General features: G+C 43.3%; 1 protein-coding gene across 1 annotated transcript in view; it reads right to left on the bottom strand.

Moving 5' to 3' along the window:
* LOC116945907 (uncharacterized) overlaps nt 1-26,152 on the bottom strand; it is a 65,257-nt gene that overhangs the window by 33,606 nt on the left and 5,499 nt on the right. The window contains exon 2 of the mRNA XM_032960576.2: nt 10,141-10,276. Coding sequence (XP_032816467.2) covers nt 10,141-10,276 — 136 coding nt within the window. The remainder of the gene's footprint in view (nt 1-10,140; nt 10,277-26,152) is intronic.

The following is a 26,152-nucleotide window of genomic DNA, read 5'->3' as shown; positions in this document are numbered from 1 at the left end:
ATAAGCCTGAGGTTTAAATACCAATGTAAAACATGACCCAGACAATGATTTCCAAGTTTCTTGTAATGAATAATATAGTTGTCCATGGGCTTATGGCGCTGTATATCTCAGCTCTTACTTATTTGAATGCATCGTTATTGAAATAATAGCTATGTAGGTATTGAGATGATTTTCAATGTAAAATGTAGGCATCGTAATATGACAGAAAACAGTACTCGTAAATAAAAACCACTGAAGAGCACGTAAAACTGTTATGCAATGAGTATCTGCCCTACTAAATTTCACAACACACAAAGGTGTGCATTGCATGTATAAAGGCTCTGTCTTACCCAAATCACCATCACAAAATAAGTGACTGGCCATTTTGTCATTTAAACCACCATCTCAAAGTGTTGACAATGTGTGGCCATCCCAACAGGCAGCACTGAAACAGACACAACCATAGACCAGTTTAATCTTCTTCAGTACGGCCCAGTCATCAATTTTCGTGATGGCCATATGCCTCCCGGTAGCCCGATACATGGAGAGGACTTGTACCTTACACAATGGGAACCTGTTAGTACTTGCTTAAAGACAACAATAAATATAAATCTGCTAATTTAGAGATTGGATTAGAGCTGCCCGACACAAGAAAAAACACTGGGCCCATAGCCACTAAAAATGTAAAGACAGTACGGGGAGATAGAGGGACAGTATCGCTCCCCGGGACCATGGTTACTAATTAACGTGCTAATGAGGATTGATGGGACGAGCCTTTACAGGGTCACGTGAGGGGAAGCACGGGACCCAACGGCCGTAAAGTGTAATAAGGGTGGAGATTGACAGAGCCAGGTGCGGTGAGCGAGAGTTCGGAAATAGGGGCGTGGCCGGGTCGTGCGAGGGATAAGAGCCGGCACGAACCGGACCTGGGGGCTATTCTTGTGGGGAATTGCTGTCGCCGTCATCATCTTGGAACGGGTCGTCTCCATGGTCTTCGAATAGTCTTAAGGCTAGAGTTACATTGTCTCAGAATAGAGTCGTCTAATTACCCAAGTGTATATAGTCACTTGCGGTTACTCGTTAAGTTGTCAGCGGACTTTATTCATAATAAATATACATAAAGAACAAGACGGTGTCTCTGAGAGCTACATTACAGTGGTGTCAGAAGTGGCTATTGCAAGATGCCGAAGAGAGGAAAGCATGGGAACCCACCTGTAGCTTCTTCAGAGGAGGAGGACTTCCAAGGGGTCCCCCAAACAGCCCCGGGAGACGGGGTCCCGGTGACAATCCCCGCGGCGCAGGGAATGCAGCGCCGGGGACGGAGGGGGTGGTCGCCTCGCCGCCCCGGCCACATGCTCCGGTAGAGTTGCGGTCGCCGCCGGCGAGGGGGGAGGTGGGGGCCGCTTCTCCCCAGCGAGGCCCGACGGAGGGATGGCGCGAGCTGGTGGCGGAAGTGGATCGGCTCCGCTCGACCGTCGCTCAATTGGTGGCGTCAATGGGTGCGGCGACGTCGAGGGCGGAGGTGGCCGTGGACAAGTTGCTAAATCGCGCAGGGAGGATGGAGCGGCCACCTGTGGCCGGGATTCCCGCGCTGGAGACCACGCGGTCGGTCGGGGACCGCCATTTCACGGGAAGAGACACAACCGACGGCCGCAATTTTGGAACCTGCGCGGGAGGCAGTGAAGATGATGTCAACTCCGGCGGCGAGGCAGTGCCGTCGATCGACCACGAAGATTGCCCCCGGTGAAAGAGTTTACAGCAGCAGGGGGAAATTGGAGTGCCATCACCCGCCGGTTTGAAGCAGCGTACCGGTCAGTCGACTGGACGGAGGAGGAGGCATTGAGGGCTTTGCCTACGGCTCTTGACGATGATGGCTTCGCAGCACTTTGGGCCATCTCTGGGGAAAAAAGGGCTATGCTTCAGGATCCCTACAGAGAGATGACCGCTGTATATGACCCACCATCGACCACGCGGGGAAAGTTCCTCCAGCGGTGTTGAGGGGAAGCCGAGACACCCCTCGCCTACCGCGGCGCGCTGATAGCATTGGGATTGCCGGCCTACCCGCGGTTGGATCAAGCAGCGCTCGACTCCCTTGTGATGGAGAAGATGTTGGAATTGTCTTCGAAAATGGGTATCGTACTACCGGTGATCGACGAAGACGCTCAGACATACGTGTGGACCGCCAGGTGCCTGCAAGCGCACAAAACCCTGCGTAAATGGACTCGGGTGGCTGCATGGACCGGGAAACCATGGCCTGGAGATGGATCAAACGGCCGATCATCACGGGGCATAGAGGAGCCAATGGAGGATGGCGCCGAACCGACAGGGGAGGTGTCGGCAGCGGTTCGCGGATGGGAGCGGCGGCGTGGAGACATGCCGCGACGTAACCGACAGTGGCGATCCCGGGTCGAGGTGGCGCCATTGCCGCGAGCGGCCAGGGTCGCCTGCTTCCATTGCAGCCAACTTGGCCACTTCGCGCGGGAATGTCAGAAGATGTGTACCACCTTGTTAAGGGCTGCACCGCTTGTGCGCGCCGGAGAACACCAGCCAGAAAGTGTCAACCCCCCTTGCAGTCCATCACCGTGTCCCGAGTTAATGAGCTGTTTGCGCTTGACATTTTGGGGCCCTTCCCCTGTATGCAGAAAGGTAATACATTCCTTCTGGTTGGGGTAGAGTATTTCTCCCAGTGGCCGGTGGCTTGGCCCCTGCCCGACCAGAAGGCAGAGTCTATAGCCAAAACCTTTTTGCACGGTTATTAGTTGGAAAAGGGGGCTCCCGAACAGCTCGTTACAGACCAGCACAAGAACTTCTCATCAAAGTTGTTACGTGAAGTTTGTGACGTGCTAGGCACAAAGAAGATCCGGACGTTGCCTTACCATTCTCAGATGGATGGCATGGTAAAACACCTTCACAAAACCCTAACGTCGATGCTTTGCCAAGCAGTTGACGAGGCGCAGACAAATTGGGACCTACACATCCCTGGGGTCCTGGCAGCATATAGGATGGCCCCTCATGCCTCTACAGGATTTTACCCATTTTTCTTGATGTATGGTCGCGAAAGTGAACGTCCAATTGGGTCTGTTCCACGGAAGGAAGAAGCATTCTCTGCCAGCGACCTTGCAGGTCACGCTAGATCGGATTTCTGACGCACGCGAGACAGCTAAAGAAAACACTTCCAGGACGCAGGCCGCTAACGAAAAGAATGTGCGCTGTCGCGAGCACGTGTTGCCATGGGTGGTAGGGGATAGAGCATGGCTGCACTGCCCACTGGTGCCGTTGCACACATCCCCCAAATTGCACCGGCCATGGCAAGGGCCGGTGGAAATCGTTGAAGTTAGACGGCCGCAGTTTGTGCGCGTACAGGTAGGGCGCCGCCGCTGGTTTGTCCACCCGTCGTGCTTGAAGCCGTACATGCGTCCCCGATTGGAAATTTCATCTCCAGTGTCTGTGCGGTCGGGGTCTGGTGTGTCGGACGGGCCGGGGTGGTTGGCCGAAGTAATCGGACGCCGAGGAAACTATGTTGTGCCGCCCGCAGTTCTTGAGCCCTTGATGTCGGGGGAACCCCGAAGGCCCACCACGCGCAAGGCGCCATCGGCAGAGGACCTGTCAGCCTCTCCCGGGCAGGCCTTCAAGGACTTTGACCCCCCTGGTCTGGTGGCCAAGCCGTCATTGGCTGAAGAAAGCTAAAATCCCACCCGGGGAGACGGGCCGGCATTGCGGACTCGGTCAAGGGGGTTGACATTTCGGTGACGGATTGCCTGTGAAATTGTGTTTTTGCATTGTGTGTTGTTGGGCGACCGCATGTTCAAAATGTCCGATGCTTGAAGTAACGATTGCGGGGGTTGCGTTGCGTGCGTTGTTCACATTGTTATTGTTGGTTTGGTTGTGGTTTCCGCACTATTCTTCTTCTGAGTAAGTTGTTCCTTTTTCATGCTCTTTGCTCTTATAAGATTGTGTAGCATTGTGTTAAATGTAAGGTTTGGCCTAGGAGAAGTTGGTTTAAAATCGTGTTAGCTGGGGATGGCTATATTTTTAAGAGGGGGGGGGGGGGGGGGTGATGTAAAGACAGTACGGGGCGATAGAGGGACAGCATGGGGGACCATGATTACTAATTAACGTGCTAATGATTGATGGGACGAGCATTGACAGGGTGACGTGAGGGGAAGCACGGGACCCAAATGCCGTAAAGTGTAATATGGGCGGAGATTGACAGAGCCAGGTGCGGTGAGCAAGAGTTCAGGAATAGGGGCGTGGCCGGGTCATGCGAGGGATAAGAGCCGGCGCAAACTGGACCTGGGGGCTGTTGTTGTGGGGAATCGCCGTCGCCGTCATCATCTTGGAACGGGTCGTCTCTATCGTCTTCGAGTAGTCTTAAGGCTAGAGTTACATTGACTCAGAATAGAGTCGTCTAATTACACCAAGTGTATATAGTCACTCGCGGTTACCCATTAAGTTGTCAGCGGACTTTATTCATAATAAATATACATAAAGAACAAGACGGTGTCTCTGAGAGCTACATTACACAAGAACAATTCGGCAACTTGTACTTTATCTCGAGTAGTCTCAACATTCCAATTATTACGCGGTGACCACTTTGACCTCGAGAAAGCGCTCCCAGCTCAACACAATAACATATTTTAGTGTGCATTGCAACCAGTCAGAAATGGGAATTACCGTAATGTAGTATTGCATGGCAATTTTTCTCCCGCCTATGTAAACAATGTCATAGATTACATTATGTGCACACAAATTAGCGGATTATAATTTTACTTGCCAATAACCTCATTAGAGACAATCTAAGACTGAAGCCAGTGTTTGCATCTCTAGGCGCTATAGCTGTCCTAAGTTGAGAAAAAAACTGTAACAGTAAAAATGAATACTGTCAGCATCACTATTGTATTAAAAATGTATTAAAACAACAGGAGGGATCAGAGGCGTCCAGGAGGCTCAGGGATCTGATGTATTGAGCCGTGGCACAGTGCCAGCTCCACCATATCACTGAATATCAAATTGCATAGGAAGACAAGATAAATGTAACAAAATAAAAGCTGGAATCATATTCTCGGCGTTGGACCATTCAGTATAGCAATTTCATATTTTTTTTTCAACATTAAAACCATAATTTACCAACAACTGCAGTCTTGCATAATTTATTATTTTGTATCACTGCACTCCGAGTAACTGATGTGTGGAACAGTTGGACAACATTGATTGTGGCAGCACAATGACTTGTCTCTAAGCTTCGAGATCTCAAAGCAGTGTCTGTGCTGGAACTGCTTGAGAACATTAGCCATGGAGTTATTTTATTTGATCAATTTATTATTTTATTCTCATTCTACGTGACTTTACCGAAAGAACCAAAAGAAGATGAATCCAAATACATTTTTGTTGAAATAATGTATAAACTGCATCTCAGGATGCTGTACAAAACAGGAAAATATTCATCATGGAAAAAAAATGTGTGTGTACAGGCTGCATATGCTTATGTATTAACATAGACACTTTGAGGAGACGTTGCGGGAAGAGATCATGGCCAGCAGTCAAGGATAATGACAGTGGCAGCTAAAAAACAGGGAACACACGCCAGAGTACGACCCCCCGTGGAGATGAGGAGTGAATACAGTGGGGTAGTTACATTGCCAAGACTGAATGATGGCAACAGCTTGGGGAGGCCTCTATCTAGCAGTGGACAGATCGTGGTCAATGAAAATTATTAACATGACAATGATTGAATATCATTACCACTATCAACAAACAGCACTTGCAGCAGTGATAAAAAAAAAAAAACTATCCCAGCCAATCTCTTTTCACTGCTAGATGTGACAATGACATTACCTCTGCAAGTGGGCAACTTTAATCCATTATGTTAACCACGTGAGTATAAAATGAGATAATTATCAAAAAATAAGTGACCATGGGTAGCTGTAGTGAAGGAGGGCATGAACTGAGTCGTCTAGGTCACAGAGGACTCATTTTAAACATGTGTGGCTAAAGCAGTTACCCGTGGCTCAGAAGTCTTAACATATCTTAATGTCTTCTGAGAATCGTAGTGAAGAGTCAGATGAAAAAATTTAGATCGCAAAGGGTGTCTTTATTGCTTCAATATTGTTGACAAATATACTAATATCTGCATTACAGTATTTTTAATATTAGTACCATAAAACTGCATGGAACCAGTTTAAATATGCATTAATTCAAAAGGCAGTTTTAGTCGTACTGTACAATATATGTCGCAGAAGAAAACGAAGCGGAATGAAGATGGAGTGTGGCTCGGAGACTGTTTAAATAATTAAACCATTTCCTATTGCATGTTGTTGATTTGCGTCCCAACCGCTGTGACCATTTTGAATTCAAATTTCCCATAGTGATGTGGTTGATGCGGTCCTCTATTTCTGAAGTTAATACATCTTTCCAGTGGCCATTATTTGTACCATATGCAATTCATCAACGAAATATTTTTTTTCAGCTATGCAAGTATTACAATTACTGACCAAGCAACGCTGGTACATATTGCAAATTACAATTAACGGACCTTAGTTTGAACACGTAACTTGACAAAATTAACACAAATTATTAGAGTGTATTCACAACTATATGTGCTAACCTGAGGGTGTTTTAATGAATGAAATAAGTTCTAATTTAATACAAGCTGCAAGGAATATAGAATAGTCAATGAAGACATGTATGCAGACCAGTTTAAGCATTGTGCAGATATCTTACTTTTCTCCGCTGTGCAATAGTTTTAAATATATATTTTTTACATTCATTATTTGTCAGCAAATTCATTAGCCTATGTCCATGTAATTGATCTACTGGACTGTTAAGACATACTCACTGTATATACACCACACAGAAATATACTGCAAAGTATGTTTCCATTGTGGAAAACATGTTTTAATGAACCTATTAACGATTTATCAATATGATTAAGCTACATAAAGTACTCACCAATGAAAGGCTCACCAACCTTGAATTTCTACACATTTAAGCATGTTCTGCATTGAAGGCATAGGAAGCATTACTTTTTTTAAATATTCTAATATACACCGATGAATACATACAGTACATATATAGTATGTTTACATATCAACAAATGTAACACATGCAAACACAAACAGTATACTGCAGAATTATTACCAGCCAGTCCCAGAGAGACCATTACTGCCTTGCACATCTGTTCTTCCTAGGAGTAATGTGCCATTAGTTTGCTAACTTTTTTGTGGGGCTCTAAAACATAGTATCCATATACTAACTGGTCCTGATAAGCATAGCCAAAATGGGCCACGAGTGGCTGGTATCACAGCATTGTGAGCTAACCACCCACACCATTAATCACACAAAAACAACCGCCATTCGCCACTAAGTGGTAGTGATTCTGCAATGGCGCTTGTGCCAAGAAAAATGTTTCCATTCAACAAAACCCACACGCACATATATACACACAAATATGTGACTTTCAGATTACATAAGTTTAGTGCCGATACACTGATTATAAACGCTTTGGTTACCCAAGTGAGTGTGTTGGCTATACATACATACATATGTTAAATTAACAACATTAAGAAAGAAATACCTGGCATATTACTTCAAATATTTTGTGTTTCTTCCTTTTCAAATTTGCCACACATACATTTCCCTCCAACACGAACATTCCAATAAAATATGTCAATGGCAAAAAAGCCATCATAACATAAACAATGTGCAGGCCAATTTGTGTATAATACACAAAGGTTGAAGTGCTTTTAATGACAACTCCAGGCTACAGAAAGCCTGAGAACATGAAAGGCCACTGGGCAGTTGAAGTGGACTGCACTGCCCGATCCCCAATATAGCCGAGTTCTGGCACCATCCGAATACCTTCTGTTTGGCCCTTTGAACGATGGCTTACCTGAGCAACATTTTGAAAATCACACACGGCCGCTGCACAGGATGCCATTCAAAAATCGTTGCATAATATCGAGTCATACTTTTACCGTCATTGAATAGTGGTTGTGAATCCATCCACGTGCAAGTGCATAAAGAGGGATTGAGACTGTGTTGAACAACTTCTAAATTAATGTTTGTGACATTCCCACAAATGCAAATATATGATGAAAATTTCATTTACAGATATATAGGGTGTCCTTTGTATGACAGAGTATTTTGACATTATCTTGTGTGGGCCAATGACTCAGCTCTTCATCACCATGCTGACTTCATAATCTGCATTTGTATTTAGCCAATTAAAGATAGTCTGCATAAAGGTGTGGATTTAAAATGATACCACACAAAGTTCACCACTGGCTCCTCAATATGGCACAAGTCAAAATGTTAAAGGGTACCCATGCTGTAAAAGTGTATGATTCTATCCGTATTTCAGTTAAAATGTAAAATATGTGAATGTGTGCAAGATGGTCATATCAAAATGGACATACAGTACTGTACTTCACTCGTTTATGTATGTATGTTGAACTTATTTCGCACCCTACGTAGCCAACCGAGCTAATCGGAGGTGCGGGGGAAGGACAAGAAACTAAACACAGAAATCAGTTCTAAAGAAATGAGTTTTCAATCCAGATTTTAAAGTACCCCCCCTGCTGCTCTCATTCGTCTCCCAAATACAACTGTTCAGTTTTTACTAAATAAGATTTCGCCTTTGCATATTGCAAAAAAAAAGCAGGTGGAGTAACCAGTTGAACATCACTGTATGTGTATAATTTTGTTCCCCGTCTTAAAGGATAATTAGCACTTCAGAGCTTTTGCGATTTATGTTGCATCACACTGAAAATAGTATAAAATTACCAGTTAATCGAGCAAGGGTTGCATTAATGCTCTAGGAAGCAAACATCGTGATATCATTAATGACCATTAGTCTGTCCATAATTTCACCGACGTCACAAACGTTGCCACAGATTCATAATTAAGGCAACGTCTTTTGTGACCTTTATAAGCAGACGTTGGAGAGATCACTCAATAATACATGCATTAGTGGTCAGGATATTAAATTAGACTCCTGGCCATCTGCACAACACGACAATTAAAGGAAATCTATCAGAGGTTTCAGGTTTGTATCGTTCAGCTGTTGCCAAGTACCAAGCACACCCTTTGAATGCAGCCTCTGTGGTTTGCATGGTCACAGTTACACAGACCTGTTGGTATGTATGCATGGTTTTCAGAAACAAATGCTTCACATAAGTCGTTTTATACTTGCAGATAATGTATTCGTCTTTACCAGGTCCTCGTATGTCACGATAATTTTACCAGTGGAAGGAGCTAAAGTTAGGTTAGATACCGCCACGTTGCCAACACCAACAAACTAAAAAAGATGTAAGGATGATTTATATAAATAATGACCTTAATCTGTATGTCTCATAAACCTTTAGGGTACTTCCCGACAAGGTAAGAAGCTGCAATTTGGTAAATAGATAACTTTTAGGACACAAACAGTACAAATCTGAAAATCCGATATTTAACATTTTAAGGCCCCGAAATTTTTAAGTGCCCCTTAAACATATTTGTGCGTTTGAAGTTTTCGTGACTGCAGGGATCCATAATCGTTGGTTCTTTCGGTAAAGTCACGCAGGTAGAAATATAAGATAAAAATTGTCAAAAATCTTATCAGGTTAACTATTGAAAACTTTTGCCTGGCAAAGACAGGCTTCATGAACTAGTAAGATATAAATGTGATTAATCCTGAAATGTCATTGGCTAAGGTAGATGTCACAAAGGTCACAATAATTAACCTTGTTTTTAATCACCAAAAAGTTACTTTTATTTTTTGTATTTTAGCAGATAAGGCCCACTGAGCTATATACAGTAGCTCTTTTTCAGTAGCGACCTGGCCACAAATGATAGCCCAATGAAGTGGCTATTCATGTGGAAATGTATAGCGGCCAAATACTCTAAACGCACGTTGATTCTAAATGTGGAGGGAAAAACCGGAGGACCTGGAAATAATCCACGTGATCACGGGGGTAGAGAACATACATACTTCAAATATACAGACGTCAGGGTCTGGATCGAACCCATGACGCTCCTGCATACAAGGCGAGGGAGGAAACAACTGACCACCGTGGCACCCTAAGTGTACTTAGAAAAAAACAACAGGCACTTCTGTTTTTGAAAGGAAATGTTAAGTCCTAAAAAATGGCCTCATGTTAACCTTATCTGGAGGGTAATTACCTTCCTTGTTGCGGAGAAGCATGATGGTTTGAGTTCCTTTGGCGCACACGGTCGAGTACAAGCCATCAGAGCCCACATTTGGCAGACCACTGTCGTACAACGCCACCACAGCATGCAGAAGTTCTTCGGTGCACACCTACAGCACAAGCAAAAGTCGATTGCCACTTTACAATTCCCCTGATGTTTCCACTGGGGCATAGGGGCCATACATTTAGTACGTACGCATGGAGGGGGGAGGGGGGGGTTAACCCAAATGCATACGCTTACGTATGGGGGGGTCTACTGACAATGTACGTATGTATAGAAAACGGGGGGGGGGGGAGGGAGGTTGAAGCTTCGATAGTAATTTGTCTACATTGGCCTTCAAATGAGCCACAGTTCAGTTTATTCAGCTGTCAGACAAATACTACCGGGAGACGTGGGACTGTGGGAGAGGTGCCACTTGTATGCCATCGTACCCCTGACTGCGAGCTATCACGCTGCTGTGCTTCAGACTGGCATTGCGCGTGTTGACGAAACTCCTATAATACGTCATGTTCGACTGGGTTCAGTCGGCGTTTGAACCTAGAGGACACGAGACAAAAAATGTAAAGGTACGCATCTTAATTCTTTAATGCAGCCGGCGGTGGATTGTTTGCTTAAACACGTTAATATTATTCATCCTTGATCGTTTCTGCGTGGATTAAATATCGGCCGTTCTATAGGATTCGGGGGGGGGGGTGCGTTGAGCAGGTCGGGGGGGGGGATGTAAAAAGTTCGCGTGCGTACTGGGAGGGGGGGAGGGGTCAAGTTTTGACAGGTTTTTGCGTACCTACTAAATGGATGGCGCCATATGTGCCGTGCAGGGATTCTCAACCTATCAAATTAGCCACAACCAAAATTACAGTACAAGGATCCCCCTGTTAAAGGTGGACACTTGTCGTGACAGAAGTTCAAAATACATACATAATACATAAAAAGGGTTGTGGGGATGCTGGAGTGAAGATATGGTATTGTCCCTTTACCAGGTCCCTAATGATGCCCGTGGTCCCCTTAGGTTGAGTCAATGGCCAATATGGAACCTCTGGGAAATTGGACTCAATTTTCAAGGACCCAGAAATCATGCATCAGTTTGGTGAGGCAGAAAATGCTGATTCAACACTTTAAACAATTAAATGTGGCAACAGCATGAGGCCTTCATCCAGCAGTGGACGTAACATGGCTACTACTACTGAATACCACCTTACATCCCTTTGTTAAAGACTGTTGTATGAGGCCCTCCGACACTATTGGTGGCGATGTCAGCTTGGGGCCACTCGGTCATCGAGGAGCCCTGAAGCACCTCTCTGTGCCCTGTGTAGCCTATGGCTGCCAAAAGGAGTGCTTCGGGGGATATGGCTCCATCATCAGCGTTCACACAGCAAATCTGCCCCCACATGGGCTTGCCATCCCAGTGTGTCGGGGTTGTGCTCTGAGGATGCAGCGAACGTGCTGAAAGCCTTATGTATAAAACACAAAACCATAATTCCCTGAATACCAAATAAAGTAGGGCAGCAAACATTCCAGTGACCTCAATTCCTCTCACCTGCTCTCAGCACTTGAACAGTTCAACAGAAAATGGTCATTTAATCTTCACAGCTTGTTCAGCATGAACACAAACGAAAAGTGTCACAACGACGCACTGCCCAACGTGTAACAAATGTGGCACAAGGCGTAAAGCAGATGCGCAATATGTGTGGACATAACGGTACCGAGTTCATGTTGAAATTGCAAATAACGAAATGAAAGTACTTTAAATGGGAATACTGTAATGAGCTTGTGCACTCCGGGCAATGATGAAAAATGCATGAGACACATCCCTTCCAGGCTCCTTCCAGTAAAAGGGCCATGTTGCATTTTAATCAGATTGCCGTGCTTGCTTTATTGAGGATGGCAGACCTGCCTAGTTTACAATTGTCCACAATTGGGTGTGTGAAAGCCACGCCAACGTGTACCGAGTCTGCATCACCGGAGAGGAGGTATTGTACAATTACAAAAGATCGCATTTCCATATCAATAGGGTATATTTTTGTTTACAATAGTTATTTTCTTCGTGCATACGTTGATTGGCTCATGGCCGGGCTCAATAATATGTGATTTAATGTCAAATACAGAACTGTACAGTAGACAGTGCAGCAGCAGTGGCACATTGGTTCACTATGAGCCTAGTTTCTTGTGTTGGACACCTAGCCATGGCTAATATTATTGGTGAGTGACATAATTGGTCTTTGACAACCTCCCACAAAGACTAGCATGATCAAGTGCGGTCAAATAACCTCCATAATCGACAAAGCCCCTGATGTGGGAAGGACTTAATCCATATCTGCATTTACAAAGATCCACAACTCAGCAATCTCCGTGGTTTGCCTTAGTTCTACCCAAATGTATCTTACATTTATTTTTTATTTATACACTAGACTACTAGAGGGCCTTAAATTGCATACAGGAGGAAGAATATGTAATTCATATTTTAATGATAGTATATTTTTTGTCGATCGTATTTTTTTGCTGTCCTTACAGCTCTTTAGTATAGTGTTGTACAAGCTATCACAATCTATATTGGAATGTGATTTGTGTGCAATGCGCTCTCAACATTCCTAAAGTAATGTCAAGTTTTTACTCTTAACATGAACACTACTGGGCTTACATTGCCACAACATGCATAAACAATGGCTTTGAATAAAATGCCATTGCAGGCAGGCGATGCATACTAACACTGTGGCATTAATACAAAGATCATTATAATTCCAGTGTGGGACGCTTAACAGTTAAAATAATGTTTGCGCTTTGTTGCCATTTGACGCGAAAATGCCTCGAGATAATCAAACCAAGAACCATTAGAGTTGCAGTGCCTGATAAGAGCAAAAATAATGGCTTTTTACCTAAAATATTAAATCAAAAGATACTTCTACTCTATGAATTTTACAAGTATTGCAATAATACTGAAGTGTGAAATGTATTTTCCCAAGCATTAACGGGAGATAATGTGGGCTTTCTTAAGCCGTGTGCGAAGGCGACTTGAACAATTCACAATCTTATGCATAGGCCTAAGTAAGAAAAGAGCGTGTGGGCATTTATTCTGTGAATGGGGTTTTAGTTGTACTAATCCATAAACAAACTCAGCAATACATAATACGACACCAGAATGGCAACTCAAGTTACAGGTGTGATCGCTTCGTTTGTACCAAGTGCTTCATGCTACGAGAGTTTAAGTGGCATCATTGCCACAACATTTAGGTAGCCTAGATGCCCAATGCTTGCTGTTGTGTAACTCAATCCCAGCTGACAATTTAACGTAGTAAAATTCTTAAAATGACAGCACTCAAGAAACCCTAGTCTGGATTTTCTATATGATGGGAGAGATAACAATTCTATGCTCATAGAAATGTTATGAACTACCTATAATTAGTGCTTGGATAAACAAATGATTAAACCTAGCATCTGTAGGGCGTATATGTTATGCAATTTTAGGTATGTCTGCAACCTACATTTTACGAAATCATGTTCGATTTAGTGTACTTCTCCATCTCTCTTTGTCTCCCCCACATGCTAAGGCCTCGGCACTTAGACCCTATCTCTCTGTGTCCCATACGTGTGTCTCTCTCTGTGTCTCTGTGTTAACTCCCTCTACTTAGGTGTCTGCATATATGTCTGCGGTTCTGTTTCCTCTCTCTCTTAAAATTAGCTCTTCTGTGCCTGATGATGATTGCTTGCGTTGCAATCGAAACGTCGCTATTATATAATTTATTATTTCTTATTTCTACGTGACTTTACCGAAAAAAAAAACAAAGAGTAATGTTTAAATAATGAGTAATGATCTGAACGTGGCTCTCTCACTCCAACGCTGTCCTACCAGACAGTCTCGCCCCTTCACCTGATGAAGGCCGCTTGTGTTGTGGCCGAAACGTCGTGAGAATATTATTGTGTTATTTTATTTTATCAATTTATTATTTTATTCTCATTCTACGTAACTTTACCGAAAGAACCAAAGAAGAAAAAAGGGTAATGTCTGCAACCTCTCAAGAGATATGGTCTCCATTTCATTCTTCACCTTTTTCCAGGTCACCCTCAATATTTGGGCTTGAATGGCTGATTATTTTTAACTTGGATTGTGATATGTGTTGTGTCCATTCTACCCGTTAAGCTAGTCAGGTCCACCTGCCTCCCATCCATTCGTTCCCCCGTTGGAAACTGAGGGTTTTATTATTTTTATATACTGTATTGCGATATATTATAATAATGCAATAATGTAATTTTTGACGAAGAGAAAATGTGAGTCAGTGGATGCAATGTTCATTGCATGATATATTGTTTCAAAATGTATGTTAACAACAATGACGGCTCCTTGTGGATGGAAAATTCTAAAAACGAGTGCCACTTTCCTTATCCATGGCAGCTAGGATGGCCCACCTCACGCACATAGGGATAAGATGCGTTTTTATCACATTATCTAAAACATACTCTCTTCATCTGTAATAAAATCAGTAATCACTGATGATGGAATATATGTAGTCCTGGATAACCTAACAAATATATCATGATAGAGAGTTGTCGTGTGATGATGTCGTGTGGTGTAATCTGGCTACAGAAATGGCACAGATGAAAACATCCTCCTCAATCATGTCAAAATCATATAGAAAATAATCATCCTCATCATGATCCATCTGCATCTTCATCATCGTAATTAACCATCATTTTTGTTCATCATCACAATCTTCTTATTCTACATCAGTGTCATCTACATCAATATTATAATCAATAAGCATGTTTTAAATCATCTTTTGATCATAAACCATTATATTCTTAATTATTATCATCATATCTATTTCCTACGTATAACCGTGGTCGTGGTTTTGATCCTGACCCTGACGCCTGTATATTTGTAGTTTGCATGTTCTCCCCATGGTTACGTGGCTTTTTCTGCGGGTTCTCCGCTTTTCCATCCACATTGACCAACACGCGTTTAGAGTATTTGGCTGCTCGAAATTTCCACGTGATAAGCCACTTCGTGGAGCTATCATTTGTGGCCAGGTCACTTCTGAAAATGACCAATATAGCTCAGTGGGCCTTACCTTGTAAGGTAAAAATAAATCATTTAGTTTACACTGTACTTTAATTGGCATGCATCACCTACATTTGCAACTTGCCTATAAATGCAGGAACTAATTGTTTAATACATATAAGAAATGCTTTTCAGTGTTTCATAATGTGGAATAATCATCAAAATGGTACAAGCTGAGAGGCAAGCAGGCTATTAGATGATGTAGGTATGTATGTTGAACTTCTTTCACACCATACATAGCCAACAGTGCTCATCGGAAGTGCAGGGGGAGGATAACAAACTAAACACAAAAAAGCAGTTCCCAAAGAAATGAGTTTGCAATCTAGAGTTAAAAGTGCATAGCTCACAGTGGCTTCCTAATATCGGAAGGAAGAGCGTTCCAGACGGCCGCAGAAGAGCTTCTGAAAGTGCGTGATGCAGTGACCGTCTTTGTTCACTGCATCGCGAGCTTTCAGATGATGGACCAACCTCTCCAGCACCGCGACATGTTACACAACGTTCAGTGAAACAGGCTGCGCCTTAGTTAAAAAGTGTTGATTGGAAAATGTTTTTGTGCCAAGTGCAATGATTTTTCCACAGGGGCTTAAAATATCTTGTTACTGGAGAAAGTGTGTGCAGTCTTAAATGGCAGGCGAGCATGTGCTGTTGACAGGGGTTGCTGTAACATAAAATAGCTAATCCATCACATTCAAGCCTGGCAATTTTCTTAACTACATTAAACACGGAATTCTCATAATCAAAAAGCTCACATAAAAGTAAATAAAAATGCAAGTACAGTAAAACTCCATTAATCTGCTAAATAAAACTAAAATCTGCAAAAACATATCCCAATATTTTGCCTGGTCAACAATAAATACCCATGCATTTCCATTAATCTGCAGAAAAAATGCGGATTATAGGAGGAACGCAGCATGTAACTAGCGACTCCAATAATCTATGAACAATTTGCAGAGTTTAGAAATTTCACAATGTTTTTTAATAAAACCATAATGGAGCTAATCTGCCATGGGGGTCTAAAATAAATTATTTTTTGCAGTTTGAGTCTCATTTTTTAAAAATAGCAGAAAACCTTAACTATGCAACAAATCACATTAGCACATTGAGTCTGAGCGAAGAAAACCAATAAATGTTGTATGTACTTGTTTCTCTGCATCACGATTTTACTCTATCTCTGTGTTGACTTAAAGCTTTCGTGACTGCAGGAATTCATATTCGTTGGGTCTTTCGGTATTTACGTGACTTTACCGAAAGACCCAAAGAATATCTATCTCTGTGACTCTCCATATCTCTATTTGCCTCTTTGCATCTCCATGTCTTTGTATCTCCATTTGTCAAGCAATATATGTCTCCGTTTTTTTTTTCTCTGAAGTGCAATCTCTCTCCATATCTTGTATCACACAAATCGATTCAGGCTGCTTTTTTTTGTTCCAGTGCGGCCGCTTCTTGGAAGCTCGCCACGCTGATTTTTTTAATCCGCCCCAAAATTACATATTTTAGAATCTCCGCCCCTACAGATTGCAGGAGGTGCTGTGAAATGTGGAGGCGCTGGATATGATAGGATTATGGATTATTGAACATTCTGGATTTGAGGTTTTCGTGACTGCAGGGATCCAAACGTACACCAGACCCTTAAGATGAATGGAAATTCGGACCGCATTATCCGCAAAGCTGTTTCTCCAACCATGGAGAAACAACCCCCTGAGACGCCGATCAAAACCATCACATTACCATACATAGCAGGCGTTACCAAAAATATGTCCGATTCAGTATAGTACACAAAAATCCGTGATCTAATCCCATCCGTGAAGGATGTCGTTCCTGACATGCAACATCCTGGAGTCTACAAACTAAGTTGCACCTGTGGTGATTGTTACATTGGGGAAACGAAACGTCATGTCTCGGACCGTGTTTGCGAGCACAAGTCAGATCTGAAACACGGCAGAACTAATTCCTCCACCATGGCTGACCATTGCTACAACGCTGTGGGGCTCTCATTATATTGTTTTCTCCGAGACCAAGGTACTCTGCAAACCGTCAGGCTACTATCAAAGGTTTGTTCATGAAGCCATCCAGATATATAAACATAGACATAACTTCAACCGAGAAGATGGATACAAATTGAGCAATCATTGGAAGGATGTTATTAACCAGGTAAAACCTTAACCGCTTTATAGTTTGCGTTCATATCCGCATCTCCAGTTTTCTTCAACCTTCCTACTCCCAGCCCCGCTCACTTCCCAGCCCCGGCATTTTGTCGCACTGTCCGAGCTTGCGGAGCACCACTCTCCATGCCCAGCGCCCCCGCCCTCTCCAGCTCTCCTCCCTGGCTCCTCCGCCCCCCCCCCCCCCTCTCTTGGCTGTGTATCCTCTTGTTGCAAGCAGCTCTTTTGCCCGCCTCGGCAGTTGTTTCTTGCTGTGGCTGTTCCACCTGATGACGGACGCTTGTGTTGCGCCCGAAACGTCGTGATTTAATTTATTTTGTTTTATATCTACGTGACTTTACCGAAAGAACCAAAGAGTTATTGAACGTTGTTTTTTTTTTTAGTTCTGCTGTACTATATCATCTAAATTAATTCATAAGTTCAACGTTTTAACATCCGCACCTGCAATTAGCACGGTTGGCTAGATACATTTTGTGAATTGTTGACATTTTTTTTGGTTGTCAATGGTAAAATGCAATGTGTTGACTGACAGCAGTTATACATATAAATAAATAAACAAATAGGTTCAGTACCATGGACATACTTTACCCTGCGTCAGTAGGTCATTGTATATGGAAGAACAAAATTGGTCAAATTCATCCCATGTAATGGCAGGTAATGTAGACAAAATTATTTCGAAGGCAATTGTTGGCTGAAAAGGTCCATTATTGCAATATGCTGCGGGTACCCAGGGTAGACAATATCATTGGATATGCACAGTATTTTAGAAAACTGAAATTATTTCCATAGCCTGATTAAAGGAGACCAAAAAAATAATCACTAATCTACATAACCTGCCAACTCATAATAATATGTCCATATTCTTGGTTCTTTTGGTAAAGTCACGTAGAACGGAAACAATAAAATAATAAAAATATAAAACAATAAAATTCTCACGACGTTTCGACTGCAACACAAGCAATCATTATCAGGTGTGAAAACCACGGCAAGAATTTTATAAAGTGGCGGTTCTTTTAACGTTAGCACCACGGAGAGTGATTTGGCAGTTATTCAGATGGACGAGTCCATCCATGTTCGGAAAGCGGAGGGGGGAGACGAAAATAATGGATGCGGTCTGAAAGCCACTGTAAGCGTGAACAATCAATTAAGACCCGAAATGGTTTATCGAATCCTTCCAATGACTGCTAAGCCAGAATCCATCTTCTCGGTTGAAATTGTCTCTGTTTGTATATGTGGATAGCCTCATGAACGAATCTCTCATGGTAGCCAGATGGCTTGCAAAGAACCTCTGCTTGGAGAAGTCAATGTCATGTAAGCCTACTGAATTATAACAGTGATCTGCCACGGCCGAGGTGTTGGTCCTACCGTGTTTTAGGTATGCTTTGTGTCGACGAATGCGGTCCGAGACATGTCGTTTGGTTTCTCCAATGTAACTACTACCACAGAGGCAACTTAGTTTGTAGACGCCAGGGTACTGTATGTCCGGAATCACATCTTTTACAGATGGAACCAGATCACGGATTTTATGTAATGTGTTGAATCGGACCTGGATCTGTGTTTATTCAAGATTTCCTGTAGACAGAGTGGCTCATTGAACCATCAGGTCTCTTTTTTATTAGGACATCGACAAAAGGTAGCTTGCCATCTTTTTCGACTTCCATGGTAAATCTGATGGCTGGGTGTATGGAATTGATGTGGTCGAGGAATTGGTCTAGAGCAGGCCGGCCATGTGGCCAGATGACAAAAGTGTCATCCACGTACCTCTTCCATAAGGTTGGGCGCAGAGTGGCAGTCTGGATGGCGTCAGTCTCAAATTTCTCCATGAAAATGTTGGCTACAGCCGGAGATACAGGGGAGCCCATTGGGGTGCCCTCAGTTTGTTTGTTGAAAGTTCCATTCCAAGTGAAGTATGTATTGGTTAAGCAGTGTCTCACCAGGGGGGGTACCTCAGTGATTCCGGACATACAGTACCCTGGCGTCTACAAACTAAGTTGCCTCTGTGGTAGTAGTTACATTGGAGAAACCAAACGACATTTCTCGGACCGCATTTGTGAACACAAAGCAGACCTAAAACACGGTAGGACCAACACCTCGGCCGTGGCAGATCACTGTTATAATTCAGTAGGCTCACATGACATTGACTTCTCCAAGACAGAGGTTATTTGCAAGCCATCTGGCTACCATGAAAGATTCGTTCATGAGGCTATCCACATATACAAGCACAGAGACAATTTCAACCGAGAAGATGGATTCTGGCTTAGCAATCAATGGAAGGATTTGATCAACCATTTCGGGTCTTAATTGATCGTTCACGCTTACGGTGGCTTTCAGACCGCATCCACTATTTTCGTCTCCCCCCTCCGCTTTCCGAACATAGATGGACTCGTCCATCTGAATAACTGCCAAATCACTCTCCGTGGTGCTAACGTTAAAAGAACCGCCACTTTAAAAAATTCTTGCTGTGGTTTTCACACCTGATAATGATTGCTTGTGTTGCAGTCGAAACGTCGTGAGAATTTTATTGTTTTATATTTTTATTATTTTACTGTTTCCCTTCTACGTGACTTTACCGAAAGAACCAAGAATATGAATCCCTGCAGTCACGAAAGCTTTAAATCAAAATATAATACGTCTAATTTAAAATGCACACAAGACTTGCACAGCATGTTACTCGCGCAAGCCAATGGTGCCAACGGAAGGTGAAGAGAAGCGGAAGAGCAAATCATCACAATAATCAACCTCACCCATTGCTGATATTTTTTATACAATATGAAATGAATGTCTGAGTACACAAATATATTTTAAAAGCTGAAGATGACTAAATAAATACAGATGTGGGATTTCACCTGAAAACATGAAGAAATTAATTAATAGACTGACAGATGACTGCATGGAGCAATAAATAAACTATGGGCATCCAGGGGAGAGTGAGCTCTCTCTCTCGTGTCCACACACACACAGGAGCTGAGTGCGTGCACACACGCACCAACCCGGACACGCAAACATTATAGATTAGAGTTGTTCCATTAGCAACTCTGCAGGGCCTCCATCGTGGTTTTACTGCTCCACACAACGGCGCTGACCTTATGTTCAGACACAAACATTGCTCCACTTTGTTTATCAAGCAAACACACGTACTGCAATATTGCCTGGGATACTGTGCAAGCACATTACTGATCAACTGAAAGGCAAGCAAACGAAAACAGCACGTATATATGACTGGCATAATGTAAACGTATATTAATGCATGGAATACATCGCGTTACATTATGTTATGATCAATATGAGTCAACTAATCAATTCAGACTTAGCTATGTATATCTCGGTATCCATATCTCCTGCACAACTGCAGGTACCACCCCCACAATTTTACTGATAAAATTAAAGCTGAGGCTATCGTCGATCGTCTAGAATTACATCATATTTGTCCATTTCAAATATTTAGTTTTCACACACACATAAAAAAAAAACTTTTATTTAAATGTACAGGTTAAAAAAGATAGGACCGCTGCAGTAAATAGCTAAACAATTAAATAACGCAACATCTAAGAGCCCCCTCCTGCGCAGGTTCCTCGGGGATTTGTGCGTAGCATCGTGTACAGGGACTCCTCTACTTACAAACGAGTTAGGTTCCAGAGGTCTGTTCGTTCATCAATTTTTTCATAGATCAAACTTTACACACGTCGATTCCAAACGTGTTGTACGGTGTTTACACTAAACACGGGAAGTGGCTTTAAAAGTTGTATAATCTCCCGTAGATGGAGATGCCACTGGTTTTTCACGTTCTGCAGATGTAGATGCCACTGGTTCTTCATGTGGCATCTCCATGACATACGGACAGGTCTGTTCGCATCTCTGAAAGTTCGTAAGTCAAATGTTAATAAGTTCGAGGAGTCCCTGTACACATGCTGGCAGATATATGATGAATCGGGACTGCCGCCCCGGGCACTGCACTTTGGGGGGGGTGGGGAGGGGTGGCACGCTTTGACATCACAGTGTCAGATGTAATACTTTTGGTTTATATATTCTTGGTTCTTTCGGTAAAGTCACGTAGAAGGAAAACAATAAAATAATAAAAATATAAAACAATAAAATTCTCACGACGTTTCGACTGCAACACAAACAATCATCATCAGGTGTGAAAACCACAGCAAGAAAATTTGAAAAAAGTGGCGTTTATTTTGTTTAGTTTGAAAGCGTCGGGGGGGGGGGTCCACGCAGTGGGATTTTCTCCGGGCCCCGCACACCCCCCCCCCCCCCCCACTGCCCATTTCCCCCTATGGACAGCCTTGCATATATGTCTTTGTTATATATATCGTGTATGTACAATTTGTATTCTATTTTCATGTATGTGCATTATTTAAATCATGTATATGCAATGCGTACTGTGAGACCCTTCGTACCATATACATGTCATGTATATAAAGATATATATTTTAACGTGTGAATGTATGTGCTCCACAAAAATACCAGAAACGGCTATCGAGAGGCCACTGCAAGGAGCCGAGAAAACCATGAAATAATTTTAGAATCCAGAGCATGACAAAGTGCAACACTTCAGTTGCATCGGCTTCTTTAGCTCAGGGACGGGGAAGGCGCTTCTTCGCAAGAGGCCATTTCCTTTATCCAAGGGCCAGGATAAAATCACATCTGTGCACTTGGCCATTGTTAAAGTTGCTGCCTTTCTCCATGGGTCATGGAAACCAGAAAACTGTCATCAGTCGACGACCGCTTGTGTTGTGATCGAAACGTCGTAGTTTTTAGCTATTTTTTTTACCTATCTACGTGACTTTATTGAAAGACCCAAAGAATATGAATTCCTGCAGTCACGAAAACTTTAAGTAAAGATTTAGCCCCCTCATTAAAAATCATTAACAGGTGATGTCCTCCAAATGGATACCCCCCCCATTAATAATAATTAGCAGGTGACGTCACTCCACATGGGGGGCGAGGCGCCTACTCCCCCCTCCTTAGCGTCAACTTATAACCCTCACTACAAAAACAGAACCGTCACGCCATCTCCGTAATGCTATTGAGACATAGAAGTAAAGAGGACGTCATGATGAACAAGGGATTAACCTTCAAATTCAATAGGTCTGTGTTACCGCGGCCTTACAAATTGCACACGAATGGATGCAATGAATATCAAGTCGCGGTCTGCTTTTCACTTGCAAGTTTCAGATTTACTGCAATACACCCCTCCTTGGACGGACAAGAGGCTAGTATCCAAGAACTGGTGTGCATATCGTCGTAATTGCCACTCTCTACCCACATCAGATGCATCACGATTTCCTCGGCGTCATCTTTCTGTACACCGCCCATCATGAGCAGCCCAACTGTCTTACCTCTCCTTCCCATCACCCTCGGTCTCTTCCGGGACCCGATATGCCTCGGACAGCGGTTTGGAGTCCTCAACCTGTCAGAGCCGCCACTCACCCAAACAAGTTCCTGTGCAGGATGTAAACCAGAATCTTGTTCACGCGATCTTCCAGCTCGCTAGCTTGCATGTACCCCTATGTTGGTCTGCTATGAAAGTGTTGTGTTTGTTTTGGGATTTAAGCAAATTTTAAGGCCAGGCCTGTTGGGAGACATCAAGCAGGGAAAGCAACTGTGTTGGGGTTCGGCATGCACAACAGACCCAGGAAAAATCAATGGGACCATTTTGTACTGGCAATGCACACATTATAAACATCACAGGTATGTGTGATTAATGCAGACTTGATGCATTGCCAAATCCTTTTCGTCAGATTCAGGAAAGGTCAGCAAGATGTTCCTGCCTACATATACTTCCCATCTAGCTTCATTCTGCCTCCCTGGGGCTATTGCCATCTCCTGAGGAACCTGCGGCGGTCTCTATTCCCATTTCTTGTTATCCCTGTCAACACCCACTAGGACTCCATGACCTCTTCCCAGAGACAGATGCATCAGGTTTAGTGGAATGTCCTCCTCAGTTGCTGAATTCAATGGAGTCAAGGCCAACCACGAGAGCCTTCCTAGGTGATAAAGAAAACGTCGCATGGCAGTGAGGAGAGAAACAGTGAGCCATGACTTGCTGGGAAACGGCACACGTCTGTCACGGATCAAGGAGTCTGACAGGAGATTGCCCACAGGAGGACACCACAGCTTCAACGCCAATTCAATTCTCGGGGAACTGAACAACCCCGCTCTGCTCGTGAGCCGACGATGACTCGGCAGTGGTGTCTGGGCATATCCAGCGGCCGGTGGCGAGGCAACCGTATCGCTTTATTGAACTCGCAGGCTCCCTCACTCCGCAGGTACAGTGAGGTAAAAAAGTATTTGATCCCCTGCTGATTTTGCACGTTTGCCCACTGACAAAGAAATTATCAGTCTATAATTTTAATGGTAGGTTTATTTGAACAGTGAGAGACAGAATAACAACAACAAAATTCAGAAAAACGCATGTCAAAAATGTTATAAATTGATTTGCATTTTAATGAGGGAAATAAGTATTTGACCCCTCTGCAAAACACGACTTAGTACTTGGTGGCAAAATCCTTGTTGGCAATCACAGAGGTCAGACGTTTCTTGTAGTTGGCCACCAGGTTTGCACACATCTCAGGAGAGATTTTGTCCCACTCCTCTTTGCAGATCTTCTCCAAGTCATTAAGGTTTCGAGGCTGACGTTTGGCTAGGCCACTCCAGGACCTTAATGTGCTTCTTCTTGAACCACTACTTTGTTGCCTTGGCCGTGTGTTTTGGGTCATTGTCATGCTGGAATACCCATCCACGACCCATTTTCAATGCCCTAGCTGAGGGGAGGAGGTTCTCACCCAAGATTTGACGGTACATGGCCCTGTCCATCGTCCCTTTGATGCGGTGAAGTTGTCCTGTCCCCTTAGCAAAAAATAACCCCAACGCATAATGTTTCCACCTCCATGTTTGACGGTGGGGATGGTGTTCTTGGGGTCATAGGCAGCATTCCTCCTCCTCCAAACACGGCGAGTTGAGTTGATGCCAAAGAGCTCCATTTTGGTCTCATCTGACCACAACACTTTCACCCAGTTGTCCTCTGAATCATTCAGATGTTCAATGGCAAACTTCAGACGAGCATGTATATGTGCATTCTTGAGCAGGGGGGCCTTGCGGGCGCTGCAGGATTTCAGTCATTCATGGCGTAGTGTGTTACCAATTGTTTTCTTGGTGACTATGGTCCCAGCTGCCTTGAGATCATTGACAAGATCCTCCCGTGTAGTTCTGGGCTGATTCCTCACCGTTCTCATGATTATTGCAACTCCACGAGGTGAGATCTTGCATGGAGCCCCAGGCCGAGGGAGATTGACAGTTCTTTTCTGTTTCTTCCATTTGCGAATAATCGCACCAACTGTTGTCACCTTTTGACTTAAAGCTTTCGTGACTGCAGGGATTCATATTCTTGGTTCTTTCGGTAAAGTCACGTAGAAGGGAAACAATAAAATAATAATAAAACTATTTTATTGTTTCCCTTCTACGTGACTTTACCGAAAGAACCAAGAATATGTTGTCACCCTCTCACCAAGCTGCTTGGCAATGGTCTTGTAGCCCATTCCAGCCTTGTGTAGGTCTACAATCTTGTCCCTTACATCCTTGGAGAGCTCTTTGGTCTTGGCCATGGTGGAGAGTTTGGAATCTGATTGATTGATTGCTTCTGTGGACAGGTGTCTTTTATACAGGTAACAAGCTGAGATTAGGAGCACTCCCTTTAAGAGTGTGCTCCTAATCTCAGCTCGTTACCTGTATAAAAGACACCTGGGAGCCAGAAATCTCTGTGATTGAGAGGGGGTCAAATACTTATTTCCCTCATTAAAATGCAAATCAATTTATAACATTTTTGACATGCGTTTTTCTGGATTTTTTTGTTGTTATTCTGTCTCTCACTGTTCAAATAAACCTACCATTAAAATTATAGACTGATCATTACTTTGTCAGTGGGCAAACGCACAAAATCAGCAGGGGATCAAATACTTTTTTCCCTCACTGTAACTTCTCCCAGCCTCCTGTTCTTTCATCTCCTACACTGCTGCCCTCCTTGTGATGTACCCTTCGGTCTCGTATGATGCTCCCTACAGAATGTGATTGCCAGAAACCCGCATAGCTCGATCCAAGATCAGTCTCCCGCAAAAGGCTTACCAGAGACTACATTGCACTGCCTTGTTGACATTCACTTTCGTAAATAATTCCCGGGCGCAATGACGAGAGCTGCTTGAGGTCTTCTATATTGATATTAAGCCGCCTACTTCCCACCAAAGCTATTTTTCTCGTATCTTCAGAAAAATGAAATCACTTAATCTCACCCTTCCCTTAATGGTTAGCCCTATTCAGTCACCTGTTTGACCATACTTTATTACACTCCTTATTGTGGGTTGGGAAAGGGGAGCCCAGGACCAGTTCATATATAACTTGCTGTTGATGTTAGGTATAGATGGGAATCAGATGAGTTTATAGCACAATGTACTAACCTCTCCAACACCACTCCACCCCTAAAGTAATTAATTTAGAAAGTATAATTGCTGGTAAACAATTGCTTTAAGCAACTGTAAATTCTTGACTTAAATCTTTCGTGACTGCAGGAATTAAACTGTAAATTGCATACTGGTAAATCACTAATTTACCCGACCACCCCTATGCAATTGCATAAGGCAGATCGAGACTATAACAATGCCTTATCAGCTAATCAGAAGAACTTTAATGGATATTTAAGCACTGACTGAATAGCACACTGTGCCCTGAACCAGTCCCTCACAAGAGGGTTATTAACTGGGTTATGAAATTA

This window comes from Petromyzon marinus, chromosome 25, assembly GCF_048934315.1.
Source record: "Petromyzon marinus isolate PM22_M1 ecotype Great Lakes invasive population chromosome 25, UKy_Petmar_22M1.pri1.0, whole genome shotgun sequence".
Lineage (NCBI taxonomy): Eukaryota > Metazoa > Chordata > Hyperoartia > Petromyzontiformes > Petromyzontidae > Petromyzon > Petromyzon marinus.
This window is presented reverse-complemented; position numbering and strand designations above follow the sequence as displayed.